At 48.2% G+C, this 17,700-nt stretch overlaps 1 protein-coding gene across 14 annotated transcripts in view; it reads left to right on the forward strand.

Moving 5' to 3' along the window:
* DOCK1 (dedicator of cytokinesis 1) overlaps positions 1-17,700 on the forward strand; it is a 539,709-nt gene that overhangs the window by 129,510 nt on the left and 392,499 nt on the right. For all 14 annotated transcript variants that reach the window (XR_014827178.1, XR_014827177.1, XR_014827179.1 and 11 more), the window contains exon 23: positions 6,799-6,907. Coding sequence is in view for 6 of the 14 variants with exons in the window: in XM_084995915.1 (XP_084852041.1) it covers positions 6,799-6,907 (109 nt within the window). In the remaining 8 variants the exon portion in view is untranslated. The remainder of the gene's footprint in view (positions 1-6,798; positions 6,908-17,700) is intronic.

The following is a 17,700-nucleotide window of genomic DNA, read 5'->3' on the forward strand; positions in this document are numbered from 1 at the left end:
AGCAGACCCTTGGCTGTGACTCAGGAAATGTATTCTGTTTGGCATCCTTAGCTGTGCCTTAGTCTGGGGTTTGGCAGCATGGTAACCCCGGCGCCAGCCTTTGTCCTGGAGTGGGAGGAGCCAGGTCTGAGCCCTGAGTCTCTTTGCTGGGAGAACCTGTTTGTTGAGAGCGGACTGTCCACGCATGTCCCTCTGCGGTGCAGTGGAAACAAACCCAACTAATATCCATGGGGATCCGATTCCAGGCCTTGCTCAGTGGGTCGGGGATCCAGCGTTGCCATGAGCTGTGGTACAGGTCACAGGTGCATCTCGATTTGACCCCTAGCCTGGTAACTTCCATATGCCATGGGTGTGGCCCTAAAAAGCAGAACAAAAACAAAAGGAAAAACCAGACCATCCAAGACAACAAGTGCAAAAAGGGCAGAAGACAGGTCGCAGCAGTTGCCAGAAGGAAGGCATTAGCTTTTTCTCTGAATGTTTCTTAAATGTGTCTCTTGGCCACCTTTCCAATTCTTTTTCTTGCAGCATATGGAAGTTCCTAGGCCAGGCATCAAATCTGAGCTGCAGCTGTGACCTACACCAGATCCTTTAACCCACTGCGTCTGACTGGGGAGCAGATCTGCACCCGGGGCCATTGCAGTCAGATCCTTAACCCATGCACCACAGCGGGAACTCCACCTTTTCAATTCTCAAGGGCAGAGAAGGACATAAGTTCCCCCTGGAAATGCAGCAGTTGTAGCCACATTGTGTAGATATGATAGCGAAACTGACAGCACTAAGGGCCTGATCCCAGCCAGAACACAGACTGGGACCTGAACCCATGTGCCAGGACTCGAACCCGACCTAAACCCAGATTGGGACTTGAACCCACGGTTTTAAATTAGAATCACTCCCCCGTGTCTGGACTCACCGAGGTTCAGGTTCTTCCTGTCTCCGTGCAGAAGGAATTCAGTGAGAGACAAGGTGATAGGCGAGAAATAGATTTATTAGGATAGGACGCTTGTGAGAGATGCAGGCGGGCAGGCATGAAGCTCTGCCCTGAGGATCTGGTTTTATCATCGAGGGAAGTGGGGGTTGGAAAAGCCCGCCTCTTCCTTTCTGGGAGCAGTAGCTGCTCCTTAGGGTCCCCATGAGGCCTGTATTCAAATCCGCTGAAAAGTGGTCCCCAAACTCTTGCCCTTGGTCTGACTATGAATGCAGGCCTCGTCCCATCCCCACCCAACGACCTGAGGCCATTCGCAAGGCTCCATTCGGGAAGCAAGCCTACCTTGTTCTGATGGCTTTTTTGAGCCATGTATTTACTTACAGAGATCTCCCAGTGTCCCCTGCGTTTCCCTGTTATCTGTGGTCCTTTATTGGGACGTATAAAAATATCTGTGCCTACTCCTTCCCTGTCAATAGAATTTCTTAAATATTAATCTTTAGTCTGAAATTGCTGAGAAGAATCCATGGCAGGAAAAAATGTCCTGACCTTAAAATGATGACAACAGGGTTAAAGCCTCTTGGTCACATTTTGTCCCTGCCCCACCCCCCAGGCCCAGGTTCCATTTCTGTAGGTCTTCAGATGTCTCATCACAGGCATTAGATTTAGATGAAATAATGGTGCTGTTTTGTTTCGGCGGCTTAAGAAAAAGCCACATCCTCTGTCCTGCACAGATGTCGGGGATGTTGGATTCCTAACAAGTTCTAAGCAGCCCTGATGCCTTGTTGTTTTTCAGAGGTGGGGGGGGAATCACATTCTCCCTCTCATTTTCTTACCTGCAACGCATCTATTACTTTGGGAGAAAAACAATTGTGCTCACAGCTGGAATTGACAGGGGTGTTTTTCTTTTTGCACTGGGAATAAACTTTTAAGGTCTCTTTTCTTCTCTCAAACCCACGTGCTCTGATTTTCTATAATGTCGTAGCTTTGTAAAATTCCACAATCATTGATGGTAATTATTCTTCCAAAGAAGGAAGAGGTGAAGCTTTGGGGATGAAGATTTTGAAATGTCTCATTACAGTGCTCTTTTTCTCACTATGCAAATCCACTCTTTTTGTTTTGTTTAGAAGGCTCATTTTGTTTTCAAATGGGAACAGCAGTTTTGCAACTCTGGTCCAAAGCATTTGGTTCTTGGGGAATCCACGGGAAGACTCCTGACCTCCGAGGGCACTTCTCCGCTGGTTTTGTTTGTCTTTGTTTTCCGTGTGGGCGGATCACATTAACTGGAAAGCCAGAAAACAGACACAGCCTGCACCAGACCTTCTGAATCCAATCACGAAAGCTAGTTATTGCTGTGTTCTTCTTCTGTCTTTCTGGTGCTTTGTCAAATGTTTGCCTGTCACCCGGTGTGAGCTTTGTGAATAATTAGCCATTGATCATGGAAGTGATGTTGCCGATCTGTCATTCTGTTACCATTTCCTGGGTCACAAGATAGAATGTAGCTAACAGAGAGATATGCAGTCCTTCCTTGTTAATGAATGCTTCTAACATTTAACTAGAGCAAAGCAGGCTAAAGAGGTTTGTTTATCTTCTGATACCCCTCCGAGCTCCTTCCTCTCACTCCTCCTTCCACCTCAAGTGGACCGGACAAGGGACTCTTGGTTTATTTGATAAAACCAAGAAGATGAGACTCTAGAGACCTTCCTTTTATCACAAGTGCTTCAGAGTGCTTGCTGTAAAATACTAACTGGTGATATGTTTGAAATATGGTGGCTGGCAGCAGAGAAACTAATAATTATATTTTTTTTCTCGAGGGATTCTCCATAGAGGTTTTTTTTTTTTAATAATGATTTTTATTTTTTCCATTATAGCTGGTTTACAGTGTTCTGGCAATTTTCTATTGTACAGCAAGGTGACCCAGTCACACATACAAGTATACAATTTTGCTCATGTTATAAGTAACTAGATATAGTTCCCAGTGCCATACAGCAGGATCTCATTGCTTATCCACTGCAAAGGCAATAGGTTGCATCTATCAACCCCAGATCCCCAGTCCATCCTACTGCCTCCCCCTCCCGCTTGGCAACCACAAGTCTGTTCTCCAAGTCCATGATTTTCTTCCATAGAGTTTTAGGTCTAAGAAAGACTCATTCCTTATACCTTAGAGATCCTGAAGCTGTGTTATTGGAGGCATGCAGGTTTAGAACTGTGATCTCTTTTTTGGTGGATTTACTCCTTAATATTAAAAGATTCCCTTTATCTTTTGGTTAGTATTTTCATGGAATATTATTTCCCATTCTTTTACTTTCAACCTTTCTTTGTCCTTATATTAAAATATGTCTCATATACAGCATAAAGCTGAATTTTTATTTCATCCAGTCTGAAAATTCTTTTAATTCGGTAGTTAGCTCATTTGCATATAATGTAAGTAATATATTGGGTTTATATCTGCTAACTTGCTATTAATTTCCTCTTTTACCTATGTGTATTATGTTTCCCTTTTCCTGCTTTTTTTGCCGTCTTTTGTTCCAACCAAAATTTCCCTTTATCATCCTATTTTCTCTTCTTAAATGTTAGTTAACATTCTCTGACTGGTGTCTTAATGATGAGCCTCCAGATGACACAATTCTTGTTTGCCTTATTATAGAGTAATTCAAATTAATATTTTTTTTCCATTTCCCTGATTATACTTGATATAGTTAGAAAGGTGACCCCTTTAACTCCATTTACTTTCTCTTCTTTTTTTGTGTGATTATTGTCAGGCATTTCAAGTCTACATATATTTTAAACCTCAGAAGACATGACTGTTATTATTTTGTATAGTTAGTATGTCCATTCAATCTGTTTTGTATTTATCATTGTTTATCCAGCTTTCTTTCAGTTTTATTACTCTATAGGATAATTTTCCATCATCCCAAAGATCTTTGTGTAGAATTGCTTTTAGTATAAGTCTGTGGCAGGCTTTATTTGTATGAAAATCATTGATTTCATCTTTGCTTTTAAGGGATATTTTTATTTAATGTAGAATTCTAGATTGGAAGTCATTTTCTTCTTCCAGATGTTATTCTGTTCTCTTTTGGTTTCCATCATTTCTGGTGAGAAGTCAGCTTTCCAACTTATTGTTGCATCTTTGAAAGTAATGACGTCTTTAAAAGTTTTTTTCTCCAGGTACATTTAATGTTTCTCTTTTTCTGCGGTTATGAGCAGTTTCACTATGGATTGTGTATGAATGCTTCGTTTTTATATATCCTACATTGGATTTTCAGAGCTTCTTGAATTTTGGATTTGATGTCTTTATTCATTTTGCTAAATTCATGGCCATTTTCTAGTCTAATGTTGCATTTGCCAGACTGTAGTTCTCATTTTCTTCTGTAACTTCAATTACATGTATATTAGATTTCTTTATTGTGCCCTACATAATCTCTAACACACTTTCCTGTATTTTCTGTGCCTCTGCTTATTTTCCTGCTAATTGACTTCCATTTCACTGATTCTGTCTTCAACTCTGTCTAATCCAATTTAACCCATATAATGAATTCTTTTTTTTTTTTTTTTTTTTTTGGTTTTTTTTTTTTTTTTTTGGTTTTTTTTTTAGGGCCACACCTGTGGCATATGGATGTTCCCAGGCTAGGGGTCCAGTCAGAGCTGTAGCTGCCAGCTGCCAGCCTATACCACAGCCACATCTGTGACCTACACTACAGCTCATGGCAACACTGGATCCTTAAGCCACTGAGCAAGGCCAGGGATTGAACCCACATGCTAGTTGGGTTCTCTAACTGTTAAGCTAAGATGGGAACTCCCCACATAATGAATTCTTAATTTTTTTCTTTTCGTATTTTTGCATTTTCTAGGGCCACTCCCATGGCATATAGAGGTTCCCAGGCTAGGGGTCTAATTGGAGCTGTATCTGCCAGCCTACGCCAGAGCCACAGCAACACCAGATTTGAGCCGTGTCTTTGACTTACACCACAGCTCACGGCAATGCCATATTCTCAACCCACTGAGCAAGGCCAGGGATCAAACCTGAAACCTCATGGTTTCTAGTCAGATTCATTAGCTACTGAGACATGACAGGAACTCCCATGAATTCTTAATTTTAAATATTAGGTTTGTGTTTTAGAATTTTCATTCGATTCTTTTTTTGATAGAGTCATTGCTGTAGTAGAATTTTTTTTATCTTATCTTCTGTTTTCTCCCTCTGTTTTCCATTTTTCTACGTTTTCCTTCTTTTTCTTTCTGTTTTACAGTATAACACTTTTAGTCCTTTTGACATTCTTGTTACAGGATGTAACTACTTTTGCTAACTGCAATATCTTGATCACCTGTGGCTCTTTCTATTGTCTTTTCTTCTTTGTTGGTCACAGGTATTTGTTTTGCTTTGATTAGTAGTTTTGTCTGAGCGCAGGACTGTGAACGTGTAAAGCTGTTCCCAGATGACGTGACCTTTCGGAGATGATGCATGCGCAGTGTCCCCTTTTGGGTGGAGGGTGTGGTCTTGGACTCTTCCTCTACAGAGGCTGTAGTGAGTCAAGGCTGGGTGTAGCCTTGTTAAACCTCAGTTTTACATGATTTTCCTCTGGTTCCCCAGGGACTTCAACTGAGAGTCTGCTCTGTTATCTGAGCCCTGGTTCCTGAAATTTCCCAAACTCTATTCATTATCTCTTGAGACTGATAAAAACTCCACTCTGCTTTACAGATGTTCTTATTTTTGTGTGTTCAGTCCCCTACCCCAAGGAGCCTTAGGAACCGGCAAATATATTGGGAAGGGGTTGGGTGACTACACACTTGAAGCCCCCACAGGTGTGCACACCCATCAATCAAACCTTGCTCCTTGTGACCTGAAAGCAGGAGTTCATGACTCCATAATTGTAATTGTTTGGTAGGCTGTTTCCACAACCCCCCATTTGAATACCCTTTTACAAAACAGATTCACAAGTTGCAGTTTCCCACTTGAGGCAGATTTTTTTTTTTTTTTTAACAATGGAGCTCATTTAAATATAAGATTACCTCTAGGGTAATTAATTATCACCTCGTTTACAAAATTTTCCATTGTACACAAGTTTTCAGGTATGATATACTTTTAATTAGGCAGAAAACCAGTCTATATTAATAAAACATCTGCGCTGCTGCATTTTAAAATGCAAATGTATTGCTTTTCAGTTAACGCGGTGACTTGAAGTAACTGTTAATAAATAATTTATAGATGAAACTTATTAACAATTAGCAACACGTATTTGCATATGTGTTGCAATGTATAACTTCATTATTATCCATTATTTGAATATGCTCTGTCTCTTGCATATTTTCCTGGAACCACCAGTTACGTGATGAAAGAATTTGTGTAGTATCAATACTCTGAAATCAAGTAATGTTGAGTTTACTATGATGGTGTCATTTTCAAATCACTCTAAGATCATGTTAAATTTAGTCAGTTGTCTTTGTGATTGTCACTTATATGACAGTATGAATTTAAAAACCACTGGCAGGATATACACCAATGTATTAGCTATGTGATCTCAATGGCGTAGAGATACATTTGGATTTTTCTCCATCCTATTTTCCTCTCTTCCCCTCCCTCCCTCCCTTTTTATACATTTCTGCACTTTGCACGTGGGTAGAATGTATTGTGTTACGATGCAAAAGGCAATAAATAGGATGATTAAAACCAGCTTGTTCTGCATGAAGCCAGCCTGTCTCCGTAGCTGAGTGGTCCAGATTCACCTTCCAAGTCGTCTCCCAGGTTCCATGGATGCTGAGGATGTTCCCTCCCAGTCTCACGTGGCACCCAGGCAGCACCTTCCGTGTCTGTAGACACAGGAACGGGAAGTGGTGATGCGATGTGTGCCGCGCCCTCAGATCCCTTGTCTTCCTTTCAGGCTCTATGAGAACAAAGGAGAGGCCGATTTCGTGGAGTCCCTGGTGCAGCTGTTCCGATCCATCAGCGACATGATGAGCAGCGTGTCAGACCAGACGGTCCGAGTGAAGGTAGGCCCTGGGGTGCAGCAGCGCCGACCACGAGCAGGCCCCGCTGTTAGACGCAGGGCTTCCCGCGAGCCGAGAGGAGCTGGGGCTGCATATCCTGTGAAGCCAGGGCTTGAGCAGAAGGCCCAGGAGGGGCTTGGCAGGGACTCGATCACGGCCCTCGTGGTGGAAGTCTTTGGCTTTCTCTGTAGCTGCAGGTAAATGCTCTTAGCTGCACATTGCTCTTAGCTCCTCAGGCCGGAGAGGCTCTTGCTTTCCTTTACGGAAGGTGGATGAGAATGATGGTTTCACTCGTCAGGGTATCTCAGTATCTGAGCTGCTGTGGGGGGCGGAGGCTGTCGCTGCCCCGGGCATCAGTCAGCGCTCAGGCTAAGCTGTGCAGGTGGTGATACCTCTCCGTCCTTCCGCGAGTCTCCGGCTTGTGCAGCAGAGCAGGCGGGGCGCCAACCTTGCCGTGGTCCTGCAGTTCTCACCGCCTTCTGGTCCTTTGGGAGAAGATGCCTTCATCTCAGGCAGGGTCTGAGGGGTCTTCAGGACCTGCCCCGCATGGAAGGGCCAAGAGGTGGGGGTGGGGAGGGCCCTCCCGAGCAGCCCCAGGACCCACCCTCTGTCCGCATCCCTGTTCTGGCCATTGTGACGTGGCTGACTTACTGCAGAAGCTGTGCAACTTGCAGTCTGCTGCCCATACCACTTCTTCCAAAGGACGAGAATCTTCCAAGTGATTAACTTGCAGCCTTCACTCCACGGCGCGTTGCAGCTGCTCCTCTTCCTGCTTTCCTCTTTGAATGTTCTTTCACGGTATCATTTCAGACAACGTCTTTATGGCTTTGTCTTAAGAATGTGTGGGCAGGAGTTCCCGCTGTGCTGCAGTGGGACTGGGGACTGATTGGAGGTCTGGGATGCAGGTTCCGTCCCCGGCCCTGCACCTTGGGTAAAAGGATCTGGCAGTGCTGCAGCAGCATAGGTCGAAGCTGCTGCTTGGATCTGGTCCTTGGCTGGGGAACTCCATATGCTGTAGGGTAGCCCCCCACCCCCACCCCCGGCCTCCCCCCAAAAAAAAAAAAAAATTGGGAGAAAGTGATTTCCCAGCTTTTAAGTCTGGAACAAAGACGTGTGTGTGCTGAGATGTGTCGCAGGGCGCTGCGACCGGGGGAAGGTTGTAGCTGAACAGCAGCTGTACTAAATCGCCGTGGCCTCCTTTCATCTCAGAGGTGCTGCGGCCGTCTGGGAGAGCCGTGAGCTTCTTCGATATCTGCGCCTTTCTGTAGATCTGGTGATCCACAGAGAAAGCTAGGTGGCATGTATTTTAAAGTGTTGGCTTACTTATTTGGGCAGCGTGTTGCCCAAAGCTGCCTTATTGTTCTGGGGTTAAAATTCACAGCACATTCGGTGCATTTACTCCTAAATCCTGTGGCATTTCAGAACAACAGACGCCAGGAGGCTAAGAATAGATACAAATTACAGGAAGTTTTCGGCGCAGAAGTATTTTCAGATGTCTAAATGTGCTCTTCGGTTATTACATCCGATGGGGCTTGGCTTGTGGCGCCCACCTGCCGTGCGTGATGCGGACTTGTGCGGCCTTCCTTCGGTGGGTGTTTCCTTATGACACTTGAATGAAGTCACTGACGTGCGGGCCTTGATGCAGAGGCGGAGGACTGAGTGTTCTTTGAAATGTGCCCCCTTGCTGCTGAGCTGGTATTTCATTCTTTCACAAGAGGTGCTTTCTCAACATCGGACCTTCAAGGATGCCCATCCGGGACCCGGTTTTTGCGTATTTTAACTTCTTAAGTCTGGCTCTGTTGCAGTGGAAACAGCATTGCATGTCATCCTCCACAGAGGAAATATGGACAAGACTGGCTTTTCTTAGGGGTTAGATGTTGGTTCCCAGGGGCGCCCCTTTTGGATTTTGGAGGTGATCTCTGTGCCCGGTCTTGTGCGTCTTGGGGTCCCTGCCTTCCTGGTGTTGTCCTGGGTGACCTGAGGGCATTGTGGGGCGGGGGTGGCTGCTGTGTACACTCTGCTGTCACCTTCTCAGGACTGAAGCCACCGCTTACCCATGCCGTGGGTTTGAGCCAGCATTTTATGCCTCAGTGAAGGGAGAGGCAAGAGGAGTTGCAGACAGGCATGAACTGCAGGATGAGCGTGGCGTCCGGGCAGACTCTTCATCAGTGCTCCCTTCCCTGTGCCTCAGCGCTTTTACAGGGTCATTGGATTTGAGGGGGCACACCCGTGGGAACATACTTGGGGGAGGGAACCACAGCCAGTGTGTGGGCGCTGCCCTCTTTCCCTCCTCTGCCAGGTGGCCTCGGCTTGCCCCCCTACTTCTGGATCTTGCTCTGGAGCCCCCATGTGATTCCGGAGACAGACTCCCCATTGCATTGTTTTATGGTCCCTCACTTGACGCCCCCCAATCTCAGAGCTGCTGCCAACGTCTTTACAACTTTTTAAAGAAGTTTTAGTGAAGTACAGTTGCTTTGCCGGGTTGGGATAACTTCTGTGTACCACACAGTGACGCGTCTGGCCTCTTGCAGGTTCTTCTCCCACGCAGACGCGGGGTAGAGTGCTCTGTGCTAGACAGCAGGTCCCCGCTGGCCAGTCTTTCCATGAACTGCATTGTGCATATGCCAGCCCCGAACGCCCAGTCCATCCCTCCTCCCGCCACCTGGACCCTCAAAAACATCTTTTTTGTTGTGGTAAATAATCTGAAAATTTATCACTTGAGCCGTTTTTAAGAGCACAGCTCTGTGGCATAAAGCACACTCCAGTGATGTGAGACCACGGCCGCCTCCAGCTCCGGATATTCTTCTCTTTTTTCTTTTTTTGATGGAGGCTGTGGCTTGCGGACATTCCCAGGCAGGGATCGAACCTACGCCACAGCAGCAACCCAAGCCACAGCAACAACAATGCCAGGTCCTTCCCCTGCTAGGCCACCAGGGAACTCCCATCTCCAGAACTCTTTTCACTTCCCCAAACAGAAACTCTGTTCCCAGTTCCCAGGGACTCCCCAGCCCTCCCCTCATCCCGGCCCCCGACAGTCACCATGCTACTTTTTGTCTCTGGGAATTCGACGGAGTTGCTCGTGGCAGTAGAATCCTACAGGATTTGTCCTTTCGTGACCGGCTTCTTTGACTTAGCACCTTGTCCTCGAGGAGCATCCATGTTGTAGCCTGTGTCAGAATTTCCTGTCTTTTGGAGGCAGAGTTGTACTTCATTGCATGTATTCACCAGATTTTGTTATTTATGCACCTGTCGATGGAAGCTTGGGTTCTTTGTACCTTTTGGCCTTTATAACCTTTGTGAATGATGCCGCTGTGAACATAAGCCTACAAACCACGAGCCCCACCCAGCCCTGCTTTCACTTCTTTTGGGTCCATACCAGATGCGGAAAGCCTGGGTCCTATGTTTAATTTTTTCTTACTCATTTTATGACCGTACTTGCGGCATGTGGAAGCTCCCAGGCTAGTTGTCGAATCAGCGTGGCAGCTGCCGGCCTGTGTCACAGCCACAGCAGTGCCAGATCTGAGCCGCATCTGTGGCCTATGCTGGATTCTTTTTTTTTTTTTTTTTTTAATTTTAATTTTTTAAATTTTGTGTTTTTAAGATTATTTCCCCAATACAATTTTTTTTTTCTGCTGTACAGCATGGTGACCCAATTACACATGCATGTACACATTCTGTTTTCGCACATTCTCATGCTCCATCATAAGTGACTAGACTTAGTTCCCAGTGCTACACAGCAGGATCTCATTGCTAATCCATTCCAACGGCAAGAGTTTGTATCTGTTAACCCCAAGCTCCCCAATCCATCCCACTCCCTCCCCCTCCCCCTTAGCAACCACAAGTCTATTCTCCAAGTCCATGAGTTTCTTTTCTGTGGAAAGGTTCATTTGTGCCTTATATTAGATTCCAGATATGTGATATCATATGGTATTTGTCTTTCTTTTTTTGACTTACTTCACTCAGGATGAGAGTCTATAGTTCCATCCATGTTGCTGCAGATGGCATTCTTTTGTTCTTTTTTATGGCTGAGTAGTATTCCACTGTGTTTATATACCACATCTTCCTAATCCAGTCATCTGTTGGTGGACATTTGGGTTGTTTCCATGTCTTGGCTGTTGTGAATAGAGCTGCAACGAACATGCGAGTGCATGTATCTTTTTTAAGGAAAGTTTTGTCCGGATATATGCCCAGGAGTGGGATAGCTGGGTCCTATGGTAGTTCTGTGTATAGATTTCTAAGGTATCTCCATACTATTCTCCATAGTGGTCGTACCAGCTTACATTCCCACCAACAGTGCAGGAGGGTTCCCTTTTCTCCACACCCCCTCCTATGCTGGATTATTAACCCACTGAGTGAGGCCAGGGATTGAACCCGCATCCTCATAGAAACTATGCTGGGTCCTTAACCTGCTGAGCCACAATGGGAACTCCAGACATTTAATTTTTTTGAGGAATTATCATATCATTTCCCATGGCTCCTGTACCGTTTTATTTTTTTATAAAAAATTAAAAGAAAAAAACAGATTCCTTGTTCACTTTATCTTAGTGGTATTTCTGTCAGCTTCTCAAGCTTGGGGCTCATCACTCACCCACCCCACCTTCAGCGAATGATGCTGGTCGGCCTGCTGTACTGAAAACCTCCTGTGAGATCTGTCCAGCGTCACCGTCCTTCCATCACTTCTCTCTGAGGAAGAGGAGTCCATTCTACTACCTGGAGCTGACTTACCTGTGCCGAGTCCTCCCCCACCCGGCCCTTCTGGGGTCCTCATTGATGCTCGCTCACCCCTTCATCTCAGTCGGGAATCTTCTGTCTGCACATCAGCGATCCCCTGTCTCCCACCACCCCAGACATTCTCAGCATTCTGCAGGTGCTTTGGGGAACCTGCGTGGCCATCACGCTTCTGCCTCCTCTGTCCCTGTGAGTGGGTCCTTGAACCTGTTGCCAGCAGCCTCCGGTGCTGGTCTCTGCTCTGCCCCGTGTGGTTACGGTCCGCCCCTCCCCCACGAGTGACCCAGTGTCACTAAAGATGCCGCATCTCCAAGCCAGCCGCGGTCCTTCTCTCCCAATGCCTTCTGTCTCCTTGGCCCCCCTCGACCGTGTCTGTCCTGAGCCGCTGCTTGTCCAGGTGCCTGGTTACTCTTGTTGAAATGATGGCAGGACCTCTCCTTCCTCCCTGCACCCCCGTGCTGGATCCGCCTTTCTCGTTTCCTGACTGTATTTCAGCCTTTGCCTTGGCCCACGTCTGGCGATGCCTTTCCTTTTCTCCGGAAGCGGTGATGTTCTCCAGCTGCCTGGAGAAACGGGTCCAATTCCAGCCTCTGCCATTCAGAGACCCTCATGGTCAGCCCAGGCCGCTCTCCTAGCCTTGAATTCTTAGAGACACAAGTAGAGCTCCCCAAGCTTGGGAGCCTCCCCAAGGATTAATTCCAATGGTTGCTAGAAGGAAGCGTGAGCTCCAGGGGCTGGAATAGCACCAGCTGAGCTTCCTTGATCACTTGCCGTTCTGAGCGCTTTCTGTTTCTCATCCTGTATGATCCTTACAGTAATCCTGCTGAAGCGGGGCTCCCATTGGTTTGAGGTGAAGACCCCTAGAAATGTGAGCACGTGCCCAGGGCCACGGAGGCGGGCGGAGGGATGACAGAAGCTGAGGGTGTCCGGTTCCCAGCCAGTCTTCGCCCCGGAGAGCGTTGCTGAGTAGCAGGGATCCGAGGGACCCGAAACAGGGTCCAGAGAGTTCCCATTGTCATGCAGTGGAAGTGAACCCAACTAGGATCCACGAGGGTTCGGGTTCGATCCCTGGCCTCGCTCAGTGGGTTAAGGATCCGGCGATGCTGTGAGCTGTGGCGTAAGGTCGCAGATGCAGCTCGGAGCCCGCCTTGCTGTGGCTGTGGTGTAGGCTGGCAGCTGTAGCTCCGCTTAGACCCCTAGTCTGGAACATTCCCTATGCTGCGGGTGTGGCCCTAAAAAAAAAAAGGAAGACAAAAGAAATTGGGTCCATACCTGTTGTCTATCCTAATGAACCACAGCCCCGAATCAGATGCTTTGGGGCTGTAAAGACTTTACCCTCATTCCCTGCGGAGCTTTTCAACCAGGCGGCTCAGTCCTGTGTTACTGCCTAAAGCAATGAAACACTCTCGATGCTAAGCCAGAGGACACTGGGGAGTTCCCGTCGTGGCTCAGCGGTGAGTGAACCCGACTAACATCCATGAGGATGCAGGTTCTATCCCTCCCCTCGCTCAGTGGGTTAAGGATCTGGCATTGTCATGAGCTGTGGTGTAGGTTGCAGACACGGCTCAGATCCCGCGTTGCTGTGGCCCTGGTGTAGGCTGGCATCTGTAGCTCCAGTGTGAGCTGTAGCCTGAGAACCTCCATCTGCCACAGGTGTGGCCCTAAAAAAAAAAAAAAAAGACACACACACACACACACAAAAAATAAGCCAGATGACATTGGATACGTCGGAAGGGGGGAAAGTTGGTTGGATGGGGCTGGTCCTGAGGTTTCTTGCAGGACAGTGTCTTGGCCGTGGCCGCTTGGTGTTGTGGTCGCAGGAGCTACTCAGGGAGTGCAGCACTGGACCTGGGCCGCTTTGGGTTTTGCCACCAGAGTTGACACAGGCACTGACATTTTCACTCCGTTCCACAAATCTTAGTGACACTCTAAGCGGTGATTCTGGGCAAGACTACCCTGTGAACTTGGTACCGTCTGCCTGGAGAATTCTCGAACTTTCTGTAGAAGCAAACAGTGACCTTGATCCACAGGAAGAAATGTATTGGGGTGTGTGTGTGTGTGTGTGTAGGCTGAAGAGTCTTTCATGAAAAAGTTCTTGCCCTTTATTCCACGGGATATACTCTGGCATTTTCTGTTCTATTCTGGAATCCTTGAGTCTATTCTGAACTAATGTATTTCAGTTAAAAAAAAAAAAATTGCTGGTTGACAGGCACTAAATTTATTTCCTGAACAGAGAATGTATCTCAGCCCACATTTGAAAAACGCTGCCTTTTAGCGTCCCTCCGATTTCTTCCACTGCCTCTCCTGTTCCGTCTGGTGTGAAATGTTATCAGTTCTTTGTGAGGCTCCCATTGTCCGGGAAAGGCCCTAGGTCCCTGGCGTTTGGTGATGTCCCCCACCAGCATGGACCGGGGCAAAAAAACGATGGCATTTGAGGCCCCTGAGTGGGGGTTGGCACCCACATGCGTGAGGCTTTGCCTTCCTTCCAAGAGGCTACCTCTTGGGTATAAACATCTTTTTTGTTTTGTCTTTTTAGAGCTGCATCTGCGGCATGTGGAAGTTCCCACGCTAGGGGTCGAATCGTAGCCCCAGCTGTCAGTCTACACCACAGCCACCGCAATGCCAAGATCTGAGCCGCGTCTGCAACCTACACCACAGCTCACGGCAACACCGGATCCTTCACCCACGGAGCGAGGCCAGGGATCGAACCTGTGTCCTCATGGATGCTCGTCAGATCTGTTTCTGCTGAGCCACAAGAGGAACTCCGCTGGCCTTGGTTTTTAATGTAACACGTGATCTTGTTATAGGAAAGTAGAAAAAGCCAAAAATTCAATTAAGAAAAATAACTCACTTGTCATCCACCTCCCTTAGGTTCCATTGTCAGCATCTGTGTCTTTGTGAGTGTGGGCTTCTCCTCCTCAGTTACTCGTCCCATCTGTGGCGAGGCAGGAGGTGTAGCCGTACGTACATGGCTGTGTGCAGGCATTTACATGTACTTCTGTGTGTGTACAGACATTTGACAGCCTTCATTTTTTCCACATACGTTTCCCTACATCCTTTGGGGGGTTTGTGACTTGTTTGTTTTGTTTTTCTTTTTTGGCTGTCCCCGCAGCATATGGAGGTCCCAGGCCAGGGATAAGATCGCAGTCACAGTTGTGACCTAGGCCACCGCTGTGGCAATGACAGGTCCCCTGTGCTAAGCTGGGGGTGGAACCTGCATCCCGGCGCTGCAGAGATGCTGCCCATCCTGTTGCCGCACAGCTGGAATTCCATTCTTTGTTTTTGTTTGTTTTTTGTCTTTTTAGGGCCACACTCGTGGCATCTGGAGGTTCCCAGGCTAGGGGTTGGATTGGAGCTACAGCTGCCAGCCTACGCCACAGTCACAGCAACGCGGGATCCGAGCCACATCTGTGACCTATGCCCTAGTCCATAGCAGCACCGGATCCTTAACCCACTGAGCGAGACCAGGGATCAAACCCACATGTTCACAGATACTCATGGGGGTCATTACTGCTGATCCACCCTGGGAACTCCTGGTATTTTTGAACATATTTCTTTCTTAAGGTTGTGTTATGTCATGGTTGTGGCATAACTTCTTTAACCAGTTTTCTGTGTTTGGGCACTTAGGTTGTTTCTGGTTGTCCTTTCTGTAAACAGTGCTCTGATCACCTTCCTGGCCGACCCTTTCTCCACGCAGAGACCTCGTTCTGTCTGGTTCGTAGGGAGCACCCAGATTTCAAATGCCCTGCGGGGGTTCTGTGGAAGTTGTGAGCAGAGCCACCTGGCCTCGCTGCCCCCGTGACGAATCTTTGCGCCCATGTGTCCACTCCATTCTGCCCTTTTTGAGGCCGAGGGTCTGAACTGCAGTATTGGGCGGCTGGGGCCGTTTGCACCTCGAAGCTCACTCGCTGACGTTACCTTGGTGTCTTTTGGTGCAGAATCTGTGGGCGATTCAGGTAAGGAGACTGTGCAGAGTCCAGCTCCTTTGGCTCTGATGATTCCGGGCCCCCAGGAAGTGGCCCGTGAGATGTGGGACCGTCAGAGACCAGCAAGAAGTTTAAAGAAATAGGGCGCATCTGAGCCAGGAAGGTGTGCTAAGAGCAAAGGCAAACATATTTTCCTCACTCCCCCCCCCCTTTTTTTTAAAATGGCTACACCTGTAGCATATGGAAGTTCCCGGCCTAGGGGTCGAATCCGAGTTGCAGTTGCTGGCCTACACCACAGCCACAGCAGCGCCAGATCCTTAACCCACCGAGCCGCAGTGGGAACTCCCTCGATTTCCTTTTGGAGGTCGGGGGATAGCTGCTGGTTATATTGATTGATCCAAAGATGCTGCAGTTGCAAGCCACGGCTTTGCTTTCGAGCCTGTCATCCTTTGAGTGTGGACAGGTTGGCATGGTTTGGGTGGCGACCCTGCAGGTCATGTATCCGTTTTGAGTGGGAAGACTTTTTGATCCAGGATATTCGACAGCTCCAGAGGAGGCAGCCAGGAAGGGAGCGGCCGGCCACCTTTGACTGAGAATCAGCAACCGGCCAGGCCTTCTGGAGAGTTCTGCTGCCAACCTTGAGAGGGGATATGGGGGTCCAGGCCTCCAGAGGCCCAGGGGACCAAGCCAAGCCTGGAGGGGACACCCGCCTCCTTGGACTCTGCAACTAAATTCCTTAGACTTGGCAACTTAAATCAAGTTTCTTCTCTCACAGTCCCTTCTGGGCGCTGGTCTTGGTGTGGGGTGCTCTCACAGAATCAGATGGGTTGGGTGGCTTATAAACAGCAGGTTTCTTTTGCACACTGGGGGGCCCGGAGATCCAGGACCACAGCGCCAAGGGTCCTCCTCTGCCGGCCATCCTCTCCCCTCGGCCAGCGGGGTGCCGACACAGGAAGCTAGCCTAGTGACCCTTAGAGGAGCACCCATCCCAGCCCGAGAGCACCCCGACCTCGTGACCTCCTCCAATCCCAATCACCTCCCAAAGACCCCCTGGGATCCCCTCGCCTCATGGGGTGGGCGTGGGGCAGGAACCCTCAGACAGGCGTCAGCACCCTGCTCTGTGCCTTCCCGCAGTGGCTCCTGGGGGCCTGGGCCTGCGTTCCCGGCTTGTTCATGCGTCACTCCCATCTCTGGCTCCCTCTTCACGCCGTGTCCTCCCTGTGTGCCCGTGTCCTGCCCTGTCAAGGGCACCTGTCACTGAACTGCAGGCCCACTAGTCCCGTTTGACCTTAGGTTTACTTGATGACACCTGCTAAGGCTCTGATTCCAAATAAGGTCACGGTCCAGGGACTATGGGAGAGGATTTGAATCTCTTTTTCTGGGGTCAGAATGCACCTAGAATAGAGGTCAGTAGAGACGCAGCGAGGATGCCAGCAGCTGAGGAAGGGCGGGGTGGAGGCTGACCTGCCTGTCTCAGTCTGCAGTGTGTGCATGCGTATTCCCACAGCTCTTGTTGAAAATGCAGATTCTCACTCAGTAATTCCAGGGGGAGCGCCTGAGAGCTTCCCTTTCCTATCAACCCCCAGTGAATGCTGCTGGTGTTGGGCCCTGACCACATTTTGAGACGGGAGGGCCACGGGCTTTTGAATGGGGCGTGGAGTCCCCGGGGGGACGGGACTGCACACACCTGCGCTGCCAGCCCTCCGTGGCTGCCCGATGTTCTGGACTATTCTGATTTCAAGTTTTCCTTCTACGAAGGTGATAAGATTCTTGCAAATGAAGTCATGACAAATAAAAAAAGAAGTAGGAGCAAAAAGAAAAAAGTGAAGAAAATATTCTAGGGCATTCTCTTAGTAAGCTTTTGGCTCAAAATTCTCCCAATCATTTTTTCCCCAATATGCTGCTTTCCAGTCTGTAGTTTCCAGACTCTGCAGAGTTCCATAGTCTGGCGGAGTCATTTGAACTCACCTGACTCTGGGGCTTCCAGTTCCCACCATTTATAATTAGGAGAGCCTTTGCCCAGCGTTGGGTTTCTGCAATCTTATGGCCAGAGTTCCTTTGGGGGGTGTTCCAAGGTCGTCTTGGCGGCTGCCCTAGGACACCTGTGATACCACCCACACGGACAGACTTTGTCTGGAGCTT

This window comes from Sus scrofa, chromosome 14, assembly GCF_054392235.1.
Source record: "Sus scrofa isolate SSC_HxYL_T2T_F1_AM1 chromosome 14, Sscrofa_HxYL_maternal_Yorkshire_Landrace_v2.0, whole genome shotgun sequence".
NCBI lineage: Eukaryota > Metazoa > Chordata > Mammalia > Artiodactyla > Suidae > Sus > Sus scrofa.